The sequence below is a fragment of the Sesamum indicum genome, linkage group LG1 (assembly GCF_026168435.1).
Source record: "Sesamum indicum cultivar Baizhima isolate 11 linkage group LG1, ASM2616843v1, whole genome shotgun sequence".
In the NCBI taxonomy this organism is placed as follows: domain Eukaryota; kingdom Viridiplantae; phylum Streptophyta; class Magnoliopsida; order Lamiales; family Pedaliaceae; genus Sesamum; species Sesamum indicum.
Window position 1 is genome coordinate 18,948,863 of NC_142657.1, and position 24,283 is coordinate 18,973,145.

General features: G+C 34.4%; 1 protein-coding gene across 7 annotated transcripts; it reads left to right on the forward strand.

Moving 5' to 3' along the window:
* The first annotated feature begins 4,368 nt into the window (after nucleotides 1-4,368).
* On the forward strand, nucleotides 4,369-24,006 carry LOC105162422 (Pseudouridine synthase family protein). Of its 7 annotated transcripts, none has more exons than XM_020694025.2 (22): nucleotides 4,369-4,587; nucleotides 6,089-6,167; nucleotides 6,267-6,464; nucleotides 6,554-6,768; nucleotides 7,685-7,757; nucleotides 8,038-8,094; nucleotides 8,974-9,053; nucleotides 9,140-9,202; nucleotides 9,304-9,391; nucleotides 10,892-10,994; nucleotides 11,089-11,192; nucleotides 12,920-12,993; nucleotides 16,120-16,184; nucleotides 17,444-17,622; nucleotides 18,417-18,484; nucleotides 18,602-18,662; nucleotides 19,725-19,762; nucleotides 20,371-20,439; nucleotides 20,518-20,863; nucleotides 23,278-23,382; nucleotides 23,468-23,642; nucleotides 23,766-24,006. In XM_020694025.2, the coding sequence occupies exons 1-20, from the start codon at nucleotides 4,391-4,393 to the stop codon at nucleotides 23,302-23,304; spliced, it is 2,184 nt and encodes a 727-aa protein (XP_020549684.1). In that variant the 5' UTR covers nucleotides 4,369-4,390; the 3' UTR covers nucleotides 23,305-23,382; nucleotides 23,468-23,642; nucleotides 23,766-24,006. The 7 variants fall into 7 exon arrangements, with proteins under 7 accessions (XP_020549684.1, XP_020549685.1, XP_020549687.1 ...); XM_020694026.2 differs by having other exon boundaries at nucleotides 23,468-23,620; XM_020694028.2 differs by having other exon boundaries at nucleotides 23,580-23,642.
* Nucleotides 24,007-24,283: the final 277 nt, after the last annotated feature.

Sequence of the window (24,283 nt, forward strand, 5' to 3'; positions counted from 1 at the left end):
AATTCATTACAAATTATATAAATTTGTTTGTATTTACACTCTTTGTTAATTGAGTAACCATTAGCGATGGCAACGGGGCGAGTCTAATCGGACCCGAGGCCCATCCCGCCCCGCCTCACACCTCATCCTGCCCCGCCCTAGGTGCAGAGAAATTTTGAATTTTGACTTTTAAGTCTTTTCTTTTAACTACAAATAATTGTAGTGTTATTTTAGTTAACTACTATTATTTATAGTTAAATATTTTAAATTAATTATTTAATTAGACTTAAATAAACTCGTGATCCAATTAAAAATTATTTTTTTAATTAGTAATATTAGTTTAAATTTAAATACATTAACATAGTTTTCACTCTAAAATGAACTATATAATACAAAGTATACATTCATATAAATTATTAATTTTCTCATTAAATAATATTATTTTACAATCTACAATGAATTGTATAAAACAAAGTATACGTTTATCTAAATTATTAATTTTTTCATCGAGTTTATGTTTTGTATTTCTTATATAGAGTTGGATATATGCAAAAATTGTTTAAGAATTTACATATAATATTATAAATTTATTAATAATAAATAATAAAATATATATAAAACTTGGGACGGAATGGGTCCTGGACCCGCCAAATGCCATTCCAAACCCGCCCCGTTGAACCCACTCCGAACACACCAAATTCTATCCCCAAACTCAAACGGGCTGGATTCGGGTCGGGGCACTAATTTTTCGAGGGGAATTGCCATCTCTATTCACCATCAATCAGCTTTTATTAGTGTACATTGCATCGCATCACGCTCAATCAACATAAAATGAACCGCTGGATCGGTGCATCTTTAATCACGTAATAATTTAATTATATTTTATATTTTTATATTATGTTTGAATTTAAATAAATGTGTTACCGTGATAATTATAAATTTTATTTTCTCAAAATTATATATTATCTTTAATTAAATTGTGGTTAAAATTAAATATTATATATGTATTTGCAAAGTTGTACTTTTAATTTGGTATTAATAATACGCAATTACATATGTTGTACCGTAAATATATCGCGTACTTATTTAAATAATAAATATTATAATAGTTGGTTGTTTAAGTTTGCGTTTAGAATTATTATATTAATCCCTTAAATTTACTCTTTCACGTTGTTATAGTTTTAGTCTCGAATGGTCCCTCCAACCATTTTTCGATGAAAATATGTTTATTTTTTATTTTTTGGAGGTCAAAACAATTTAATTTGAATGTATTTTTTTATTTTAGTCTCTTAAATTTAATAAATTCTCAAATTAGTCATTTTTTAGAGAAAAAAAAATATTATAGTTTCCTGCCCTAGATATTGACCTTTATGTAAGAGTTGTTCCTTTAGTGGTTGTCAACACAGAGTATTTTGGTATAAGTGGTATGAGACCCACCTTTTTGTATTTACTAGCTGTCATGACACGTTGTCTCTGCGTGGATATAATAAATAATTGTTGACGCTTTAAAATTTATTATAAATAAGAATAAGATTATAAACCAACACATCACATTTAATAATTAAATAAGTAAATAAATAAAATAAAACTAATTTAAAAATATTATCTACACAAAAAAAATAATAATAATGTGAGTGAAATTTTTTCATATTAGTATGTATAGATAATATAAATCATATAGATGAGAAAAAGAATTTGAGTAGGGGTGGTTGAAAGTATATAAGGACATTTTTTGGTAATTTAAAAAATTGGTGTAGCAGTGTAAGTAACCGTTACCTGTGAGTGAGAATGGAGTTTTTTTCTTATATAGTATAGAAGTATAGATAAGACTCGTTCGCTTTATAATAGTATAGGATTATAAAAGATTTATACCGATATAATTATTTAATTATTTCAAATGCTCCATATCATGTTTCAACCTTCAATATATTATTATATTTATCCCATACTTTTACTCACGTTAATCACTAGATTTACTTTTAATCAATATTAATTTTTATTTTTAAAATCAATATCATATCGATTTAATTATATGTTCGCAAATACTGTGTGTCATGTTGGTTCCTATTTATCCATCATTTATTTTTAATAACTTTAAATTAATTAATTATTTTTAACTCTGCACGTATTAATTTTTTTTTTTTTTGATAAATGTAATTTTCATAAATAGAAAAAATATATTACAACAATAATGAATTAAGTAGTGTTTTCCTCGACAGGCCAAGGATATGTCACAATCTATAAAGTGCATGTGTACTAACAGAGCTAGCTAAGGTAATACAAAGCATACGCTGTCTAACATCCTCCACAATTAAGCTAGCTACAATATTCGGGTTCCGCTCAGTATGCTCGAATCGCCTAAGATTTCTCTCTCTCCATATATGGTAGATACACGCACCCAATAATGTGCGATAGGCCACATTGATGATATGTTTACCCCTCCACTTCCTTGCAGTCCACTTGACATCTGTCCTCCAATCTCTATTAGGCCACGTAAAGCATACAATCGTCTAATAGCATGAAGGCATTGGCTATTGTATCGACATCGGAAGAATATGTGTATGTGTCTCCACCTCATCCTCATCACATAATACACATCTACCTAAGTGGGATAACCATGGTTTGTCCGTCGTAGGTAGTTTCTCCAATATAGCAAGCTATAAGATAAACATGTGACGAGGTATCTTTAAAAAGCCCGAAAGTAGTGAAGCCCAACCTACTTTCGGGCCTAGTGGATCAAATAATCGATATAGAGCCTGGATCGTAGGAATTCCACCGGCAAATCTCCAAATAATTCGATCATTATCTCCATGAATCGGTGGAAGCGTGTGAGTAATCTCCAAGTACTCTATGTGAGTAATGAGAGGTCACTGCCACTGACCTCCCTGGATGACAGAGCTAAGTCTGATGGATTCATGAAGACCAAGGGTGATCGGCTCCCTCGGGAATCTCTCCATAAAAGGACCGAGATGATGCCATAGGTACTTCCAGAGATAAAAGTCACCTCCATCTTCAATATGGTATTCCACCATTGATCGCAGCCACGTTCGCAGCCGGACCACTTTCTTCCAACCCCACGAGCCTCTATAATCAGGGATAGTCCATATTGAAGCATCACGTAGTCATCCCTGGTATAGCTAATCAACTCAAATGGAAGTCCTATCACACCGGATGACATCACATAATTTTGTGCATATGAGAGCACGGTTCATTGTGCTAATATCCCTCAGTCCTTGTCCTCCCTCAACTAGTGGTTTACAAACCTCCATCCACGCCACTTTGGCGTAACCACTCCTCCCCGTTCCTTTCCATAAGAAAGTCCGCAGGCGCTTCTCAATGTTATTAATAACCCCTTTTGGTAGTATGAATGCCGAAGCCCAGTAAACACTCAGAGCTGTGAGTACAAATTTAATAATTTGTACCATCCCCGCATATGAGAGTGTCAAGCCCTCCCAACCAGCAATACGTTCATCGATTATTTTCAGTAAATTGGCAATCAGAAATAGACAGTATAGAAGAGATCAAGGGAAGACCTAAGTACCTCATCGGTAGAAGCCCCTCTTGAAATCAAGCACCACTAACATCTGCTCTTTTAGCTCTTGTGCAAGTTGGGAGATAATAAGATGAATATTCTCCACATTAAGTCGTAGTCCTGACCACATCCCAAACCGATCCAATCCGTCTTTAAATACTCTAATGGAGTCAATGTCAGCACGACAGAACAATAAGAGATCATCAGCGAACCTCAGATGAAAAATACGAGAAGGTAAAACCCCCGTCCTAGTCGATCATCTGTAAGAATACCAAGTGCATCACCTCCATCACAAGTACAAATAGGTATGGCGAGAGTGGATCGCCCTGTCGAAGGCCCCGAGCACCTGCGAAAAAATCATGCGGCTTTCCGTTCATCTCCATCGAGAATGACGTAGTGGTGACACACTCCTCAATCCATTTCATGGATATCATTGGAAATCCAAAGAATTTCAACATAGCTTCCAAAAAATTCCATTCTACTGTATCGTAGGCCTTGCGAATATCCACTTTTAAAGCACACTCCATGGTAACCGCATTTGATTGTAGCCGGTAAAGAGTTCCTGCACTTATCATTTCTTTTATAACTATCGTCTGATAGTTTTTTCTAATATATTTTTTTTATCTCTTCAATTTATGTATTATCTAATTTTATCAATTTTTATTTATATTAACTTATTATTTTATATACATATTTTTAGATACTTTTTACTCTACAGAAATTAGACGATTTAATTTATATAAATATTTTTTGTAATTTTTTTAAAAAATTATGGTAGTTGGGATATATAGAAGATATTTTTTTTATTAATTTTTCATTTATTTATCTAAAATATAATATAAAAATTGGCGCTGCAGAGAAATCCGCACATGGCTCTAAATGTTGACAAGGCAATTGACGCTCTCACTGAAAAGGATTAACCGAATCGAACTAAAACCCTATGCCAACCTCTTCGCCTCTGTAAAACCCTTCTCGTGCCGTTCGGAGGGAAACATGACTTCCGTTGAAGAATCCGATGTTGGGATTGTCTGCTACATTTCTCATCTCCCAGGCTTCCGTGGTATTCTCAAGCAGAGGTATTTTCGCTCTACACATGTTGCGTGTTTACCGTGTACATGCATTTTAGTCTCACATTTCATGTCGGGTTATTCTGTATAGAGGAATTTGGGGCATGCTTATTATTGGGTATTGGTATCTTTGACTTGGGTTTTTGTGCCGCTAATAATTTTGGAAGTATTTGCCTGATCTAATTGTGGGCGTTCATGCAGTTTAACGGGGAAAATTATCTCCATTGCCATTTGTGGTTGTTTTTTGGTTTATTGAGTAGCTTTCGGGGACTGAGGTGTTGTCAGAATTCCAAAAACTGCTGACCACTGAAGCATAAGTATATATTTGAATAAGGAAAAGAATGTTGTTTATATTTGATGCAATAGTTACCTTGCATCAACTGCCCATGCACCTTTGACCAACTTACTTTAAGCTATTGCAAGGCAGCCCAGACAAGTAGCTCTACAGAACTTCATTATGTAGTTAGTTTTAAAAGAAATACATGATATATTGGCAAGTATTTAGCATTTGATACGATGTCAAGCTGGAACCTCAATTGGGCAAAGAAGTGAATGGTAAAAGAAATGCAAGCAATAATCTGATCTGCTGAAATTGAAACCATACTAAACATAATGGTTTAAAATATGACAACAATGCTAATTATACAGTAGAGTATTTTTGTCTTTCTCTAATATGCGAATGTGTTAGTGGAAACGGAAAATGTTATATAGTTATGTTTAAACATACCAGGTCTTCTGAAAGCAAGTGGAGAATATAGAGGTGAGCAGTTGAATTTCTAACCCCAACATCAAGATTATGCTTATAGTGGAAGAATTAGTGAGAATGGAGTAAGAAACTGAGCTCTAGGGGAGGTGGGAGAGAGAGATCTTCTTTTCCATTAACACACGTAAGAACCTTCAACATATTTTGATCGCATAACCAAGGATGGCCTGCAACATTTGATTACAAGAATCATCTTTTTTTATTTTAACACTCCTACTGGAATCAAGTAACAGAGGTTTTTGGATAGCATTATCGGTATCATGCCTAAATGTTGCATACTATTGCCAAAATTTTATTTTGAAGAATGTGATCACATAATTCCAATCATGGTACTTTGTGGCGTGGCCTTTTGCTTTGCATACAAAAGAAAAATAATAATTGAGTTAGAGCTATTTAGACGGTTAATGTAGCTAAGTTGTATATGCATTTGCTTAAGGAAGTTTGAGAAAATTGGTAATAGCAAAGCTTCACATATCTCCGTCATTCGTCATCCATGATTAATGAATTTATTAATTATTATTCAGGATGTACTTATGATTTATGCGCTTAGTGTGACCGGTTAACCCATAACTACTAAATAGTGGAGTAATTAGGGGGAAATAAAGTACAAGGATTTCATGTAAGCAGTTATGATTACAACTACAATTTGTTGCATCTTACATCTTTCTATTAAGTTACTATGGTAGAGCTTTATGTCGGTGCTTTGAGAAAAGAGCATAAGCCTTTATCTTATTCATTCATTTTTAGATATTCGGATTTTATTGTAAATGAAGTGGATTTGGATGGAAATGTTGTCCATTTAACCTCGCTGGAGGCTCCATCAGAGGTATGCAGCTACATCTTAGTTATTATAGGATCAGTTTGGTCTATTTTCTTTAAACTGGAATATTTTGCACTCATACTAACTCGTAATATGATCTGTTAGATTGCAGAGGAAAAAAAAGACAGCCTAGTTGATCTACTGGATAAGGATTACTCCCCTACCATAGAATCTTTTAGAGCTCTTGCTGGTGAATCTGATGCGGAGAAGTTGAAAGATTTCATAAATCAAATTGCTTCAGGAGTTAACAACCATGACGAGTTTATTCTTCTTTCTCCGTGCTCTGATAAGTCCCATCGAGCGGTAGCCTGAACAAATTCTGCTGAATAGTAGTATGCATTAGGTTTTACATAGTAGTCCTTACTGTTCATGGAAACTTGATTGGTTTTCAGGCTGTTCATAACTTCTTCAAGGAGAGACTGAAACTCTTTGTCACTGACACAATTGATGGGCCAGATTCCGTATCAAAGTCGGTTCGCGTGCGATTGAATTCAGGAAGTCATAGTGGTAGCAGAAGGAACTCCAAGAAAAGAAAAGAACGAGGTGATAAACCATATGATTCTAGGGGCTCAGATAATTGGCCAGAAAACATTGGCAAGTTTCTCAGGTGATGTCTCCTTTATCTATTTTCTTTTATTTTTTATTGCTCATAATAGCTTTGCTATTAATTGTTCAATGACTTTCAACTGCTAGAAAAGTGAATTGTTTAGTACTTAGTAACTCTGAGATTTATTGACAAAAATTGTCCCATCCCCACTTTGTGAGATCACAAAATACCGCATGGGAACTGGATAATTAGGTAGCATGAGAGAATAAGTTTAAAAGAAAAGATATCTGTCTTTTGATCTTAACGGATAATGATGTGTAGAATAATTATATGAAAATTATGTGTTAAAAAAAATAATTATGACATATTGAGAAAGACTCTTAAGGCACCTTTTGTGCTTAAAGGAATATGAGGCCCGGATGCCTGTATTTTGATCTTTTATTACTGTTTTGGAGAGGCATGCACTGATGGGATATAGGGAGAGAGGACATACCACTACACATGTTGAAGATGTGAATGGTATTATTACTTCATCCTTGTCTATGCTAAATGTGGAGTAAGTGGATCATGCTCTCCATGTAGTTCAATCAGGCGTGAAGATACAATTGAAAGGGGAGGCTGTAGGGTTTAGTGATCTATGCAGAAGAAAGCAGTCAGATTTTAAGTTATTGTTCTTATTCTTGTGTAATTAAATTTTTTGTTTTCTTGCTCTTCATCTTGTTTTATATGCTACTTCTGAACTAATAGCATTCACCCTACGTACACGCTTCTAGCAAATCCATATCTATATGTACTTATCCTGCAAACTTATCATCTGCAAATGATGATATTTGTTCTTCTGTATACTTTTATGATAACTAGTTGATTTTCTTTAGATATCTTTCTTCCTAAAGCTCATAGTGCCTCCTCTTTTTGGTCAATCCCATGCTCAGGTAGTTAAGTGTCCGAAACAACTAATAAGGATTGTAATCTGTAGGTTTCATCTTTACAAAGAGAACAAAGATACACAAGAGGCTCTTGGGCTCCTTGGGAAGATGCTTGGCATTCAGGTATGTCACATTTATTCAGTCGTCTTCATTCTTAATAAAAGTGCCAACTAATATGTTTATGTGAAAATAGTGCTGTCTGGTAGTTGTGTTTGATTGCTTATTCTTGGTATGACTGATTACACGTTGAAGCAAAATCTTGTTACAACCTATTGATTTCCTATCATATGTGCTCTTGAATAGTCTTCTGCTCTTTTATTTTCAGTGTTGTCTCCTAAGTTGTTTCATTTCTTGATGTATGGGCTTGAAGTTGATAATTTTTCCACAATATCTCATTTGGCAGCCAAGGTCCTTTGGGTTTGCTGGCACAAAAGATAAACGCTCTGTATCCACTCAAAGGGTAATTTCATATGTTGTTCCAAACAAGTTCTTAATTCTTTATGAGCATTGAAAGATTAAGTTTTTTCAGATCAATTATCTATATTACTTGACTAAAGTTTGAATACTCTTGAGATGTTTTAGTTGGATTTATGAGTTTATGCCTTTTCTTTTGTAGATATTATCATTTTCATTTTTCTTTTGAGATGATTAATGATAGTTGACTTTGGTGGGTAAGTCAGACTTTATAAAATTAGTGATTTCTGACAATGTTATGAAGAATACCACATTGTGGAAGCCTGGCAGAAAATGTTCATCTTGAATATATTTTGATGGGAATTAGTAAAATCAAGAATTTTATGAAGATGGGAAAACTAGTTTGGACATAATTCTTCATTGTGCTTGCTTTGAAATCATTCATAATTTATTATAGAGCAATGGCTAGGAAAGCAATCTAAAATTTAGAATTCTACAGGTGACACTAGCTATGCATGTCTAGGATTGGGGCGCCCTTTTTTTGCTTCAAGGTTTGGGGCTAGGGAAAAAGCTTATCTTTTACCATTATTACAAATGCTACTCGTTATACAGGAAACTTATGTATTAGAGTCTTCTTACCCAAATGTGAGCCTTTTTCGCCTAAAAAGGAGGGGGGGGGGGGGGAACAAAAGAAAACAGTCAATTTGACCATTTGGAATTAAGAATCCTATTTTATAAGATCATATCAATTTTTTATTTCTGTAAAGACTATAATTGCATCCTGTTTATAGACACTATCTCAAAAAGTGCTGACTTCTATATGTCTATGTTAAGTATATTGCTTACTGAGTGGTATGCATAGTAATTTGCTGGTTTTATCTCTTGTTATCATACAATTCATTAACTTAGTTCATCTTTGTGTTAGGTTACCGTTTTTAAGCAGCGGGCAAGTAGATTAGCAGCACTTAATGAAAAATTAATTGGTATTAAAGTCGGAAACTTCTGGTAAGAGCATGGCCAAGCAATTGGTGTCTACATGCATATTATGATTCTACGCTATTCTGCTTGACTGAATTTTTTTTATTTTGCAGCCATGTGAACGACGGACTTGTTCTTGGCCAACTCCAAGGAAACCGATTCACAATCACATTAAGGTCTAGTCAAATGCAACATTCCCATATAAAAGCATTGATTTACTATTACACTATGCTTTCATGCATATTGAATCTGTAGTTGGACTTTTCCATATTTGCAGAAGTGTTAGTGCTGAAACTGAAGATATTGTTAAAGCATCTGCAACTGCCTTAGGGGAGAATGGATTTATCAACTATTTTGGTTTACAGGTTATTTTACGGATCTAAATAGTTTCTGCTGCTCTATGTTTACCTCTGCCCCTATTGTTGATTGTTTATGCTTAACAAGAGTTTTGGGAACTAGGTAGGAATTTGTGTTCCTGATTTTACTCTCTTTAACTTGGGTAGCTGATTTAACATGGAGATAAACAAATGAATATTGTCTTAGGTGACAGTGGAAACCAACTCTCAATTATCTGAACAGACCAAAAGTCTGAACTTAATGTGATGAATAGCAGGTTTTAATGTAAAACACCAAGTGGAATTAATCTGAAAGTAATATAAGTTTCTATTAGTCTATATAAGCATATTGTTCGTCCAAAGATAGATGAAATCATTGCTGATATGTCCACAGATTCTTAGGTTATTAGGACTTTGCATAAATTGAGTGAAGTTTCTGAAATCAGAATAGTTGTTCATAAATCTTTCTAGATTAAAAGTTACCTATTTCCTTAATGTTTAAGGAACTGAGAGAGTAGGCTGGAGCAACTCAAGGTATGCTAACTTGAAGGTAGCTAAACAAAATGACGAAACCGGAGAGATGGATGTTTGATTGATGCATATGTGATCATTGTTCTCTGTTATGTCCTACATAGTGTGTTATCATTAGGGGCTGATAACTAATGGTGTTTTCTAATTATATTGGTTGGCTGTCTTGTGCTGCCATGTAGATTGGAGTCCAGTACATGGACATAAAAGGTACATATGGTGGTTAAGTACTTAGGTTGGTAACTACATATCACATGGAGATGAAAGGTTGTTTGGTTTGCACTTTGATCAGCTGGTATGTTCATTTTAACAGATGACATTGCTCCGACAGAATGAACCAGAAATGGAATGACATTGCTCCGACATACGTGGTTTGGCTAATAAGAAGCATACAGAGGGGACTTGATTTTATTGTGACAGATTACGTTTACAAACTCGTACATTCTACAAATTGGTGAAAATGCTAATATATCCTTGGAGATAGGAAATAAATTCTCAGCCAAATTACGCATATACATGTAGAAGTTGGTAGTTATTTTTTAGATTTATCCCATTTTCGTTGGATGTTATAAAAGTTGAACACCTTCTTATAATGTGTATAACTTATACTTCATAAAAATGTAGACTAACATGCAAATAATATTAACAGTATCTGAAATTGCACTATTGCAGTATATTTTCGTAGTCAACCTGCTTATTGTTTAAAGTTTTTTGCATGTTTATGGTGCATAAGGAAAAGTTTGGAAGCAATCTTGGATATCCATCTACAGTCCAAAAAATACAGTATTGCTCTGTTGTATGATGCTTTTGATAGCTAATAGTTAATGTCATATGCAAAAGAAATCATTATGTGGATAACAGAGATATTTAAATTTCAAATTGGTATCTGCTAAATTTCTAACTTAAGCTATTAACCTTCTGTCAAGGATCAGTATTTACTAATCTATGCATTTGTTTTTATATTTTGGGCACTAACTATCACTTTTTGCATGATACTTTCAGCGGTTCGGAAGCAGTTCTATACCAACTCATCTCATAGGAGCTGCATTACTGCGTGGAGAATGGAAAGCTGCTGTCAGCTTGATTCTCGACCCAAGAGAAGGGGATATCCTTTTCCATTTCTGTTCACATGTTTAGGTATTTGGAATAAGAATGGCATCGTTATATATATGATTTTCTTAACTAAGATGTTTGATTACAGAAGGATGTCACAAGAAAGATAAGGGAATACTTCAAGGAGAGTGGTGATGTTGAAGGGACTCTAAGACAGTTACCACGCCATCTAGTTGCAGAACGTGCTATTGTAAGTCTTAGAATCAGCATCACTACACCCCCTTTTTTCATAGCAGTATGTTATGCAACTTCTTGTCAAAGTTCAAAATGTCCAACTTTTGAGCCTTTTTTGAATGGGGTGAGAATTAGGAGTGTGACAAACAAGTAATTACATAAGCTTGTTTGGTTGGAGTGGAGAGAAGACAAGGAAGTGAAATATGAATGAAGTTATACCCTAAACTCATGTTTACTTCCCTTTTGAAATTGGCAGAGGAGCTCAAGCAGTGAGAAGCTTGCGCTAACCTTAAGATGATTTGGTCTCTCCCCTCATAATTTCTAGTTTGTGTCTTCTCGCATTGTTTCTTTGAAGTCCCTTATGTTACTCCGCAATGCATGGACCATGCTGCAAGCTCTTGAAGCATCCCAAAATTCAACACAGCTAAATTGAAATTCTCCATGTAGTCTAACATTTAACACTTTATAAAGCATCTGTACCTAAAATATTTTTTAAATTCATAAATTGATGTACTCCACCAATCAAATAAACTCTAGTGCAGTGACGTCATCAGTGTTTGAAAAGCCATTTTCGTCCTATGTCCTGGGCCGGGGTATAATCAGAATAGCATAGGTAATGAGGGCGAGCATTTAGCCGCTTGGTTGTACTCCTGATGGCATGGGACCTTCCCAAGAACCTTGGGACATGCCTTTGCCAGATAGAATCTTGTTCAAGTTCCTAATTGTTTAAAGCTTTAAACACTTTCTGGCCCATATTTGGACCATTTTGAAAAATACATGGTGCATCACAAATCTGGGTATTTAGTACATGCATTGAAATTCTAAATTAAATTAGTGTCCCACAATTAATTAAGGCTTTTAAATGAAAGAGCCCATCCGTAAATGAATTCTTGAAGAAAGTACCAAATGATAGGCATTAAGATCCTTCTTTAACTTAGCTCCAGAATTTGTTGCATATCCAGTTTCTTTTTTAAAGAATATATTCATCTTATTTTTTAATAGGTTTGCTGTTCATAAACGATTTTGTATTCCTTTACTATAATCTCTTACAAACAAGAATAATGATTAAAGCTCAAATACTTCTTCTTGTTCTTAATGTTTCTCCTAAGGTTAAGTAAATGAAGTTCTTCTGCGTAAGGTTCCTACATTTCGAGTTTTCTGGTTAACATTGTTTTATAAGCCTACCCCCTTGTGGATCATGCCCTGACCCAAGAAACATGGAACATCTTGTGTTCTTCACCTTAAAGCTTTGATGTTTGTGTCTCATTCACGGGCTCTTCCAATTTGGCCAATACCACATTATTATGAGTTAGAACAGTTGAAATAATTGTAATATACGCGTATTACTAGCATGTAAACTTGAAAAGCAACTTGCCGAACAGCATAAGGCTTTTGAATTCCTGTCAGCTTTCTATTTTCAAGTTATCTAAACCATATTTAAGGCTCTTACCTTGTGTTGAAGAGCTCAGGCTCTTGGCGGAGAGAGTTTCCTTAACTACCAAGACTGCTGCTTTCAACTCAGAGAAAAGCTGTGACTAAAATCATTACTAAAAATAGTTAACACTATAAACAAGAGAAATGGAAGCAAGAACTTATGCATCTTGTCATTGCTTGAAATTCAGTCTTTCTCATCTGCTATTTTTCTTAAACTATCATATCTTTTTCACTTGATTTGGAGCATTGCTTCGACATGTTTATGCGTAGCTCTTGTTCATGACAAACAATTTCTTTTTTTATTTCCAGCTGCATTGTTTCCGGAAATGTCCTGGAAATTACTTACAAGCTTTGCTGGCTATACCTCGGACATTGAGAATGATGTAAGTATTTGATGTAGGCTTGATATTATTTCATACTTATGTGCATTTGCTTTTCTTCACTGTCAAGTACCTGAATTTAGTATTCTGTACCTTACAAGGTACTTAGATGCGTGCTTATTAGTATAAAGAGTGGACATTCTTTTCGTAGAACCCATTCGTTTGTGGAAGACAAAAATACCTCACTGGATATGGTTTGCAAGATACCAATTTCATACCCCATTGTATCAATTAGTTGGTATACTTGGGACTGTTTTGCCTATATATAGCTCATCTTTGGGGAATGGGATGCACAAGTACATGTTTCACGAAATTTTAAAACTCAACTATGTTTTCAGAAAACTTAAATAACAATTAATTGTATGAGTGAGTTGCAATTAGCTTCAATAGAAGCATGGACTCCTTGCGTCTTTGGTTATGCATAAGTTGATGAAACATCTTGCTTACAGTTTAAGTATTTACGTGAAAGAACCATAGTCGAAGAAATTGGAATAATCCTTTGTATTATAAAAAATAGGGTTTCACTTGAATGAAAAGTGTCGTACAAAACCCAACAAGACTTACATTTAGATTGACGAACCAATCCTGAGTGTGATTCTAACATATAAAGAAATCATTTCATCCCAATTGTTGTCCTATGTGCGAGAAATTATGAGACTAATTTAGAAAGCAGCAAATAATGTTTGAACTAGATGAGTATATAGAGCTGAAAGGTATGCATGTCATATTATTTGATGTCAGATCAGAAGTAAGGTTGAATGTCATGGGTGAGTGGGAAACAAAGATGTAGGAGGTGTCACACACTCGGTCTTCAGATGGAGGGTTAGCTGGTCAACAGTATTCTACCATGTGTTAGAAGGGAAAACAGGACATCAACAGACATAGTAATTGGAAAGACACAAGTTTCTTTTCTAGGTTGGCGCAAAGAGTAGAGAGGATACATCTAGACCAACATTGGCACCACTGCAACAAGATTGTGCAATGATGTGGAGTGTACTTAGAGAAACTGGCATTTACTATGAATGATTGTCAAGGATCTGACTATGGCATCTATTTTTATGACAAGCGTTTCTTGGAAAAAATATTTAACGGAACTATAATCAATCATTTCCTGAAGTGTAAAGAAACTACAGTTGCATGCTAGATGGGTAACAAAAAATTTTCATCTTGGAGTATCATGAATCATGATGGCAGGGGGAGTTAGCACTTAGTATTAATGAGGGACTACCAATTATTTGTAGGGAAACTATGTTTTTACACCCCTCAGTTGTTAAGTTATAGAAACACCACTATTGTTAAAATAATTACACATGCACTCTTGTCAATGATGTTATCATTATAGTGACGCCCCCTTTTGGTAATAATTTCATTATGCGGTACCTCCTTAGTATTGTTTTCACTGCACTGACAATCCCCTTTGGATATTGAAAGCATCAATGGGAAGTGGAGTCACTGTAATTATCTAAACAGTAGGGCCGTGGGGCTGGTCTCTATATCTTCATCATATTGAGAGGGTGTTAGTGTAATTTGCTTTATATAGGGATAGTTATGCCATATAGTCTATGAGTTAGCCTAATGTAGCTTTAAAACAGTGTGTGGCTGAGAACTGACAGCTTAAGAAGAACAACAGTGGAATTAGGAGACTGAAAGCTAATAGCAATTGCTGTACTCATCAAGAACCAGGTCGAAGAAGATCCACAGAAAAATATAAGATGGACGGAAGTTGAAAACACAATTGTTAGATGAAAGATAGGTCATTGGCAAAGCTGGCAACAATTGTGGTGGTTGTAATAGGTGCTATCAGACTGAGGGGTCAATCAGATGAATGCAAACAAGAAAACTGTATTGGTGGTGTTTTTCCTCTGTCATAAGATGGGGATGGGTTGGTCTACAAACGATGGCTCTGGTGGGTAAGGACTTGGTATTTGTGGTTTGGTGGAGTATTTCTTATGCTACTCAGTAATTTGATTCTAGTACCACATTGAAGGTGAAAAACAGATAGAATGTCTAGAGTCAACTATTATTCTTCAATATATCATTTTTAGATCGCTTCTCTTTTATGTTTATACAGAATATTGAGATTGATAAATATTTGCTTTGGTTCTGTATGCAACATTATGGTACAGAAAGTTTTAAAGAATATTGCTATATGTTGCTGCCGGCCATCATAGTGTAGTGTCATTTTTGTATTGTGGTACAAAACCTTGCAAACTATGAACTATGTTGGTACCTGATCCTGCAAATGTGACGTCAAATTGCTGGGTAGTTATTTTCTTTTTGTTAAACAAAATCGCATATGAAGGCATGAGCATTCTCTGTTGGCTGGTAATTACTCCACAAAGTTATCATGTAGCTATCAGAGATTTGGTAAACCCCGTTTCTTTCAAGACCTTGAGTAGGATTCAGTCATCTGAAGTTAGTTGTTACTTAAAGTTTGGTTCTGTATGTTAAAATTTGTAGGAAAAATATGATTAGATAAAATTTTGATCCTTCTCTTACTTTTTCCTATTACTTATTTTGAAATTGTGAAATGCTTTAATGGTTTCTCTTCTTCTTATCTGGATCACTCAAAACTCTATCTTTGAGTCTTTACAATAAATTGGCCCTTTATTACTGCTTCTTGTGACACCTGTCTCCTTTTTGGGTCGGTAGAGTCCTTGGTTCAAAATTCTGATTTTCTATTGGACATACTATATGTTTATTCCCAGCCAACTTATACATGAAACTCAGTTGATACCCAAATGTGGCTTAAAATTTTTATATGCTGTGGCTAAACTTTGAAGTTAAAACTTTTTCCTGTTATTGTTTGTTCATTGTAACCTGTATCATGAATTTTTTATGCGCACAAATCTGCTTCACTGTTTCTTAAAGTAATGGTGATCTCTAATTTAGTATGAGATGCAAATGATTGTCAATCAACAATGATGTTTGAAGTATAAAATCTGATGGTCAGTTAATGTGTATGCATTTATGTGCATATCTTTGTATGTGAATGAGTCTGCATGAGATTGTTATCAGAAGGTTTAAAGGAAGTAGAGTTATCCAAGCATTTGTTGAACTCTTACTTTTTCAAATTTAAAAATCTTACTCTTTCACACTTTAATAATGTCATCCATGTTCAACTTTCAGGTTTGTGCATAGTTACCAGAGCTATTTATGGAACCATGCCGCAAGTATGAGAGTGCAAAAATATGGTACTTTAATTTTAGGGTTTATGGTCCTCTGCTTTGGCCCTAAATAAAAGAAGTTGTTCTTGGTTTTCAGCTGGAAAGATTCTTGGTCAAAGTTTAGTGAAAATAATAGTTTGCTGACTTAAGGTTCTATAATGATTGGTTTTGGTAAATTAATAATCTTCCTCATCTAATGAAACTAAAGGAGATATTGATTCCAAGGGAAATATGACTTTTTGTAGTACCCAGTAATATATTTTGTTTCTGTAAATTGGATAAGAGTAATTACAAGATGAACTATTCGAACAGAATAATAATGTATGGGTTTTAGCTTATGTGTGCAGACATGCATGTCTTGATACAAAAGAATGCTAAAGGGCGTAACCAATATTTGAAGCCACTTACTACTATGGTGTTTGGGCTGAAAATTAGCATATAGCATGAGTCATGTTTGTCCATTTACTGATTTAAACTTATGACCTCAATCTCTCAATGAATGACTTTATTTTTTAACTCAGATTTGCAGTCATCCTCACTAAGGATGTGTATATTTAGAGTAATATAGTTATTTCATTTTTTTCTTTTGACAATACCAACTATGCCTACGCGGGGGATTCGGTTGATCTCCATCAGTTCATTTTTATCACTAGACCTCACAAAATTATTTAACAAATATATTGCCATGCTCTTCTATTATGTCTGTTGGGCATTAGTGCTGTACTTGGTTTGGCGATAAATAAGAAATAATATCAAGTTAAGCATTGAAATTGCAAATCGTCTCAGTCCATGGTGCTTAGCATATTATTGTAATTTAACTCCAATAAGAAATAATAATTGTTTGTCGTCATCAAGCTAAAGTTGCAGGTAATAGTTTCAGAGGAAAGTTGGACTTGTTAGCGGATGTAGCTTAAAGAAAATAAAAATGCATATGTTATCAACTCTCACATATTTCAGGATTTTCTAAGACACACTGAAAATATGTGTTTTGGCATTTGTGTGGTTCCTTCTTTTGGTATACTTTTGAAGAGAGAAGGTACTTGCTTTGCTTTTGAAAAAAAGTTTATGTTGGTCTCGTGTGTCCTTTTTGAGCAAATAATGTCATAGAATCTCTTTGTCCTTTTGAGCAAACAACCTCATGGAACTTCACACATGCGCGCACAAGTACATATATATATATATGTATATCTCACTCTTTTAATTGATATGTCTGAACATTATTGCATGTCAATGTGCTAATTTACCTGAGATTTGACTTAGTTCTCCAATGCTATAAAATAATGTAGGGTTTCACCAGGTTGTGTTGGGTGATTTGGTGTACTGCAAAGAACAGGAGGCTGAGAAAGAACTGCCATCTTCTCATTTGGAATGCAAAGATGGCAGCGGGTGTGATACAGATGTCAATTACCATTTGGATGACATATCTCTCACTGATCTTTCAGAATTAAGAAATACATCTGTGAAGGTAATGTTCTCAAAGTTCATAAAACCAACTTTTCCACGACATTTTTCAAACAAAAATTCAGGAAGATCTATTTGTTTAAATTTCATTTTTAATCTTTTCAGGATCAGTGGCCTTGCTGCTATCCCTCACACTCTACATTGAGTTTATGTGAACTTGTTCGTGTGAATGATTTAGGTTTAGATTTGAACCATAGAGTATCATAAAATAAACAGGTATAGCCTAGAAAATGAAAAATAGTTCATAGTTACCTTTCTCAAGTCATGCATCGTTAATTCAGTACTAAGCAGACATAGAAAAAGAAATGTAAAGTTCCCTTTGTTAAGTCATCCAACTCATTAATCATTTGGAATATCATTTTCATCTAGCCCTAGGGGTTGATTTTCCAAATACCTTTTCTTTTATGGTGATTATCAGTTTCTCATCTGCACCAGAAACCTCTGGGAAGAGGTGCGAAATATTAAAAACTGAAAACCCACTGCAGAACCTCAGATGGATTTTCTAGTTATAGCTTGGCGGGAGCAGGGTTGGTGGAGGGTGCAAAGGTAAGTTCTGAGTGGATTTGTGTGCAGATCTGACTTGATATTAGGGTGCTCCGATTTGGATCTGATGTCCTCTTATGTTCAGAAACAAAAAATTTGTCATTGGTATAGACTTTTAAGCTGATTTATTATCAAAGACAGACACACTACAAGAAACTTGCTGATAAATGATCATCTATGACAGGTCATGCAATTTGGATATCTGTCTTACCTATCATCATGACAAACACAGTGCTAATTCCTGCTTATAAACAGGTGATCACCGAGGAGGATATAGTTGCTGGAAAATACACAATCTATGATATCATCCTTCCTTTACCTGGGTAAGTTAGCTGGAGCTAGGCATCGGCACTGTTCCTTTTCTCAATCCCACTCCCTAATTTAATGAGGTCAATGTCCAGCTGCCTTTTTACTTTATTCAACACAAATGTTGTGACCAGGTCGAGGATAATCTATCCAATGAATGATATCGGGGAAGTCTATCATGAATTAGCAAAAAAGGTGAAGCTTTTTACTACTGATCCAGCTAATTTTATATTGGTCTTCATACATGGAATGTATATTACAGGCGAGCATGTGAGATAAAAGAATGACGAACCCCTAATTGTCTTTCCTATTTCCAGTTGTGAGCTTTGTGATTCTTGTCTTAAGTTCTTTTATGGTCCAATATAACAATACTCATGGACCCTCATGAACAGCACCAAATACTTTTGGGATAAGAATTTAGTCATATTATAAAACCATGATGCATGGGGCCACTCAGCCACAGATAAAATCAAGGTGTGGTATAGTCAAAGGAAAATAAATTCCCATAAAAATAATAGAAGTTCGGAGTGTCTAAAATCACCATACAGAAAATTGCAAACTTATAAAGCCAAAGTTTTTTTCAAAAATTCCAATGAAAAAAATCCTTCTTGATTTAAGCTCGTATCTTCCAGATTGCCAAGTTACCAAGTATTTTAAAATGATTGGTGGAGAGTGAGCTATAACACTTGGTAGAAAATTATTATTGTTCTCTATTAAAATTGACATTGAGAAGACATATATCATGACAGTAAAATTTAATTATCATATCAGAATGTAAAAACTCATGGATGAGACACCACGCATGAGGCAAGTTGAAAAGGCCAAGCAATCATCACCCACTGGTGGGAGGAATGAAAGTCGAGCTTCCTACCAAGGGAAATGGATCCTTGGTCATATGGTGTGTAAGGATGGATATGAAGAAGTACGTACTGTTGAAATCAGAGTAGTTTAATATGATTTAAGCTTTACCTGTTTCAGATCTAGAAAACGTTTTCTTGTTCTTGTGTCAAAATCCCCATAATGCTTATAATACCACTCATGCCCTTTCTCTAAATAAGATAGAGTAATACTTGTGTTTAGCTATAGACCTCCATGCACATGCTTGTGGGTTACCTTTATTTGTGTTCTGATCAATATTTACAGAAAACAATGTTTTTCTGCTGCATGTTTGTCTGTCTCTCTCTCTCTCTCTCTCTCTCTCTATATATATATATATACTGTTCACCTCTGATGAATTTAGATGTGTTTACTTGTCAGGATGATATCAGCTTGATAGACAGTCTGCATAACACCAAGTGAGTTGTTGACTTTATCCTTCCGAGTTGGATTTTATTTAAATCATCTTTTTGGAAAGAGTACACGTTCCGTAAAGGGTGAGCATTTAAGCTCACATAGGTGATGATATTGGGGGCAAGAGGGTTCCTCGAAAAGCAGCATTTGATGCTCAAGAGTCTTTGGGCATAATAAAGGGCGCAGAATCTTAACCCACCTTGGGATAAGGGAAAGAGAATTCTAGATATAGGTGGGATAAGGGAAAGAGAGAATTCTAGATATAGGTATTTTGATGTGCTTTTGAACTCATGCTAAAGGATCTCGCTGTTGGCTGGATCCTCTTTGCATTGTCTTTCTGCACCTGATGAAAGATCACCAGGATTGTTATTTAAGGGAAATAGTGAGCTACCACTTTGATGCTCTTTTATCCTTACCACAACCTACCTAACTACAAATTGAAATCCTTCATCTTCCGATTTACTTCTTTGATTTCAGAATATTTTCTCTAATTGCCAGCTAATCCTCTGGTTCCTTGCCTGGCTACCATCGTTGTGTTTGCTTTTATTTGTTTATCAGTTATGTTATCGTTGCAAGCATCTCTTTATCTAACAACAATGACTGCAACATGTAGAGAATTTTCATTAACCAACATGACTGGAGCATACAGGCAGGTGTTTCAAAAGCCCAAGGATTTCCAGTGGTATGCTTGGCTCTTTTATATTCTCTTATAATTGTTCTATTGAATGTTTCTTGAAATTTTATTTTGCTTACTTTGCAGGGAATTGCTCAACTACACGGATGGAAATAAACCACTGGCAGAGACAGATTGGGACATTATTTCCAAGTCATGTGCAGCTAGTTTTGGTAGAGACTCAGATGAGAAGGAACAGATCAAGCTCCAAACTGGCTGTAGGTCGGAGGCAAATAAGTTCAAGAATGAGGTTGTGCTGTCCCCAGACACTAGAGAAACTAAAAGTGATAGAGAAGAAGATATACAAATAGACGAACCTATAGGTGCCTCTAAGACACCAGAAAGCCAGATGGCTCTCAAGTTGAGCTTTACCCTCCCAGCTTCTTCTTATGCAACTATGGCCATAAGGGAGCTGCTAAAGACATCAACCTCTGTGAGCATCTAACACTAAACTTCGATTATCTCGATATCTGATTGCTTGGTGGAACTTTTCATGCTTGTTACAATTATCAAGTATCTGCAACAAATTTCTAGAAAATAAAATTCTTTATATAGGTTTCTCTTGCTTGAGGATTTTGTGGCCTATCTTTTGTTATCTATGAATATTTGTTTAGCGTTAATTACAATGTACTCCTCTGAAAATGTTAAATTACATTTTCCCTAGAAAAACTATAGAAATTATACTTACACCTTTTCTAAAATTGTTGTTTGTTATCCCCAGTGGAAGTGGTGAAATTTTAATATTACCCTAAATTTAAAAGACTAAAAAGAATCATGAAATAATAAAATTTGTTAAATGACTATTATGCCTTAGATGATTTGTAATGTTTATACTTTAAAATGGATTAATTTGTTATATTTATACATTTGAATGATGTCTCTTTTGAGTTCTTTTTACCAATATTTTGAAATAACACTTCAATATTATATTAGGCAAATCTCGAGACTTATTTCTAGTTGACTAAAATGAAATGCAAAAAAGGCTTCCTCACGTGTGTGGTAGCAATACCAAACAAAGTATGACTAGCAGTTGGCTCCTGAGCTAACCCCCTGCTAAACCTTGAAATTCATAATGCCATAATAGATTTCAGATCCATATAATCATCATTCTAGTGTTAAAATTCTTGCTAAGAATAATGACCATGTTATGCACATTCTACCAAAAAGGTAATGGGTTGCTCTAATATTTTCTCGGACAATGCTTAATGAACATACAAATTGACCATCTATTAGGAACTTTAAGATGGATTGGTGAAATGAACCATTTTTAAGTTTTGTTTTTTCATTTACTCATGTTTTTGGTGTAATTGCAATTATTAGTATATATCTAAGTAATTATGATGTGATTTGCCTATGTAATACTAAAAGGTGATTATATAATATTTATATATTGTTCTAACTTCTAAGAGGATGTTTGTGATATTGAAAATGGTGATAAATGTAAATGTATATGTAATATTTATAATTATGAAAATATATATATTCTTATTTCTAGAAAGAGAATAATTGAAACATAATCAATGAATTGCTTCATATTGTGGTTAGAATACTGAATGTTTTACCTTGAAAATAATCTTTTACATATTGGCACTATCATTAAATTTCTACTGGTATTTGGTTTATTACCAATAATTTATAGAGCATATGTGAAAGAACCTTTTAAAATTTGAGATTTAAAATTTATTATTATATTAGAGATCATAACGCTGATTTATTTTTCATATTACTTTCATAGATAATCTTTTTATAGTTACTAACCTAAACACTGGCAATGTGATTGAATAAAATAACTTTAGGTGATACTTGTAAGAGTAGCAATAACATCTTTCCACATCGATAAACAGATAAGAAAACCTTCCATAGTATTTTATACATTTACCCCCTTTTAACAATTTGACATTACACTTGCACCCCTATAAGTTTCAAAACATCATGAAAATCCACTTATTTCTTTTTCTTGACGCCAGCATTTTTTGTGCAGAAAGTGGATCTCAGGGGTGTGATTGTAAGCAGATTATTTATTTCAGAAGGGATGTAAATATAATTTCCAAAGTTCTTTTGGTGAAAGCGTAATTTTGCTTTTTGGTGTAATTAATCCTCTATGTGTTTACTGCAAATATAAGTAACTTTAGCAGTTGTCTTTAGATTTACTTGACCCCAGTTTATTGTGAAAGGCATATCCTCAATTATTTGATGGCATTCATACTTAATTCATTTTATCTAAAAGTTTCATATTAAATCTATTGAGAATCAAAGTGGATAACTTGAAATAATTGTAAGATCACATCAATTAGATAATTAACTATTGTGATACCTAGAGTTTGTATGATTTTCTCAAACTTTTATTCCTAAGTTGTGTAGTTCACTTGTATAAATACATGTTTATTGTTATTTAGTCTTTTGAGCACTTATGTATGGACATAGGTATTGAATAACCAAATCATATGATATATTAGAATTAAAATGATATCAAAAGCCAAGCCAACAAGCGGTTTCGAAAAGAATCTTATAGTCAACTGTGTAAAAGAAGAGTTCATAATGTGGACTTTACTAATAGAATATCGGATATATGTCAACAGGTGTGCTTTAGTTATTCAATATTCTCCTTTCTAATAGTTTAATCTTTTAGATGGGTTATCAATTATCATATAAAAAGATCTACCATGCAGTAATGTCATGACTCCAGAGCACCATGCAGTAATGTCATGACTGCAGAGCAACTAACTTTTATATGAGGTTATCATTTAGAAAGATCTACCATGCTCAAATGTCATTACTGCAAAGCAACAACTTTACGTACGTCAAGCCATGCCAGAAAGATGATGTGTCCCTTTCTTTGCTGAGCAGGTTGCCTTCCACAAGGCATTGAACTGATTGCAATCCTGGAACATAGAGAAATTCATTCATGTCATGATGGAAGTTCCACCAATATACATACATACTGGACCAAAGGTAACAATGATCATCTCATGCCTGCATTACTGTAATGCATCTGGAGTCTCAAATGATTAGATTTTCTGTTCTTGTTTTTCCCCAGGATTAAGAGATTATGATCATTCATGATGAGTCCATTCGAAACTTGTTTAATTTTCCAGTATATACATCTGGAGTTAGTATCATGCAATATATCACCAACTTCTTACTCATAGGTGCTTGCCGCCAGGACAGAATGTGGAGTGGGAATTAATAGGTGAATTTTCGTGTTGAAATTGGTAAAAGATTTTGTCCTTTTCAACTTTGCTCTCGTAGTTGCTTGTCCAATTAGTGTTTCTTATGTATCCATCTGGTTGAAGTTCTGATATATATGTTAAATGCAAATTCTCGCTTGGTTGCAGGAATTATTGTTTATTTTATCTCGTGTTAACTTGCATTGAAGAAATCCATTCAGATAGCCTAGCCCATCTTTTTTCTGGTTGTTTGATCTGTTGATGAAACTTATTTTGTGTGTATATATTTTGATAGAAGTATTGCTCTGTGTTTCGTCTCAAGTATAGGAGTCGATACCTATCCTGAGATGACTTATGTTTCTGAATATTTCTGTAGTTTACAAGGATGATATTCCTAGACTGATTTAAATGAGTGTTTGGATGAGCGTATAAACCTCGATGGAGTAAAGCTCAGTGCTATATGTTCTCAAAATCGTGCTCCAAAATTCGGCATCTGCAGATATTTCCTCAACACCTAGATTGAGCCTGACACTCCCCAGAAATCCGCCGTTGTTAATACTTCCCCCCTCTTCGCCACTCGTTGTTCTTCAATTGTTTCAAACACTTTAATCAGTAGAACTCAAGAATTAAAAAGTATCACAACTTTATGATCATTAATTCTAAGCTAGTATTATCATGATTGTACA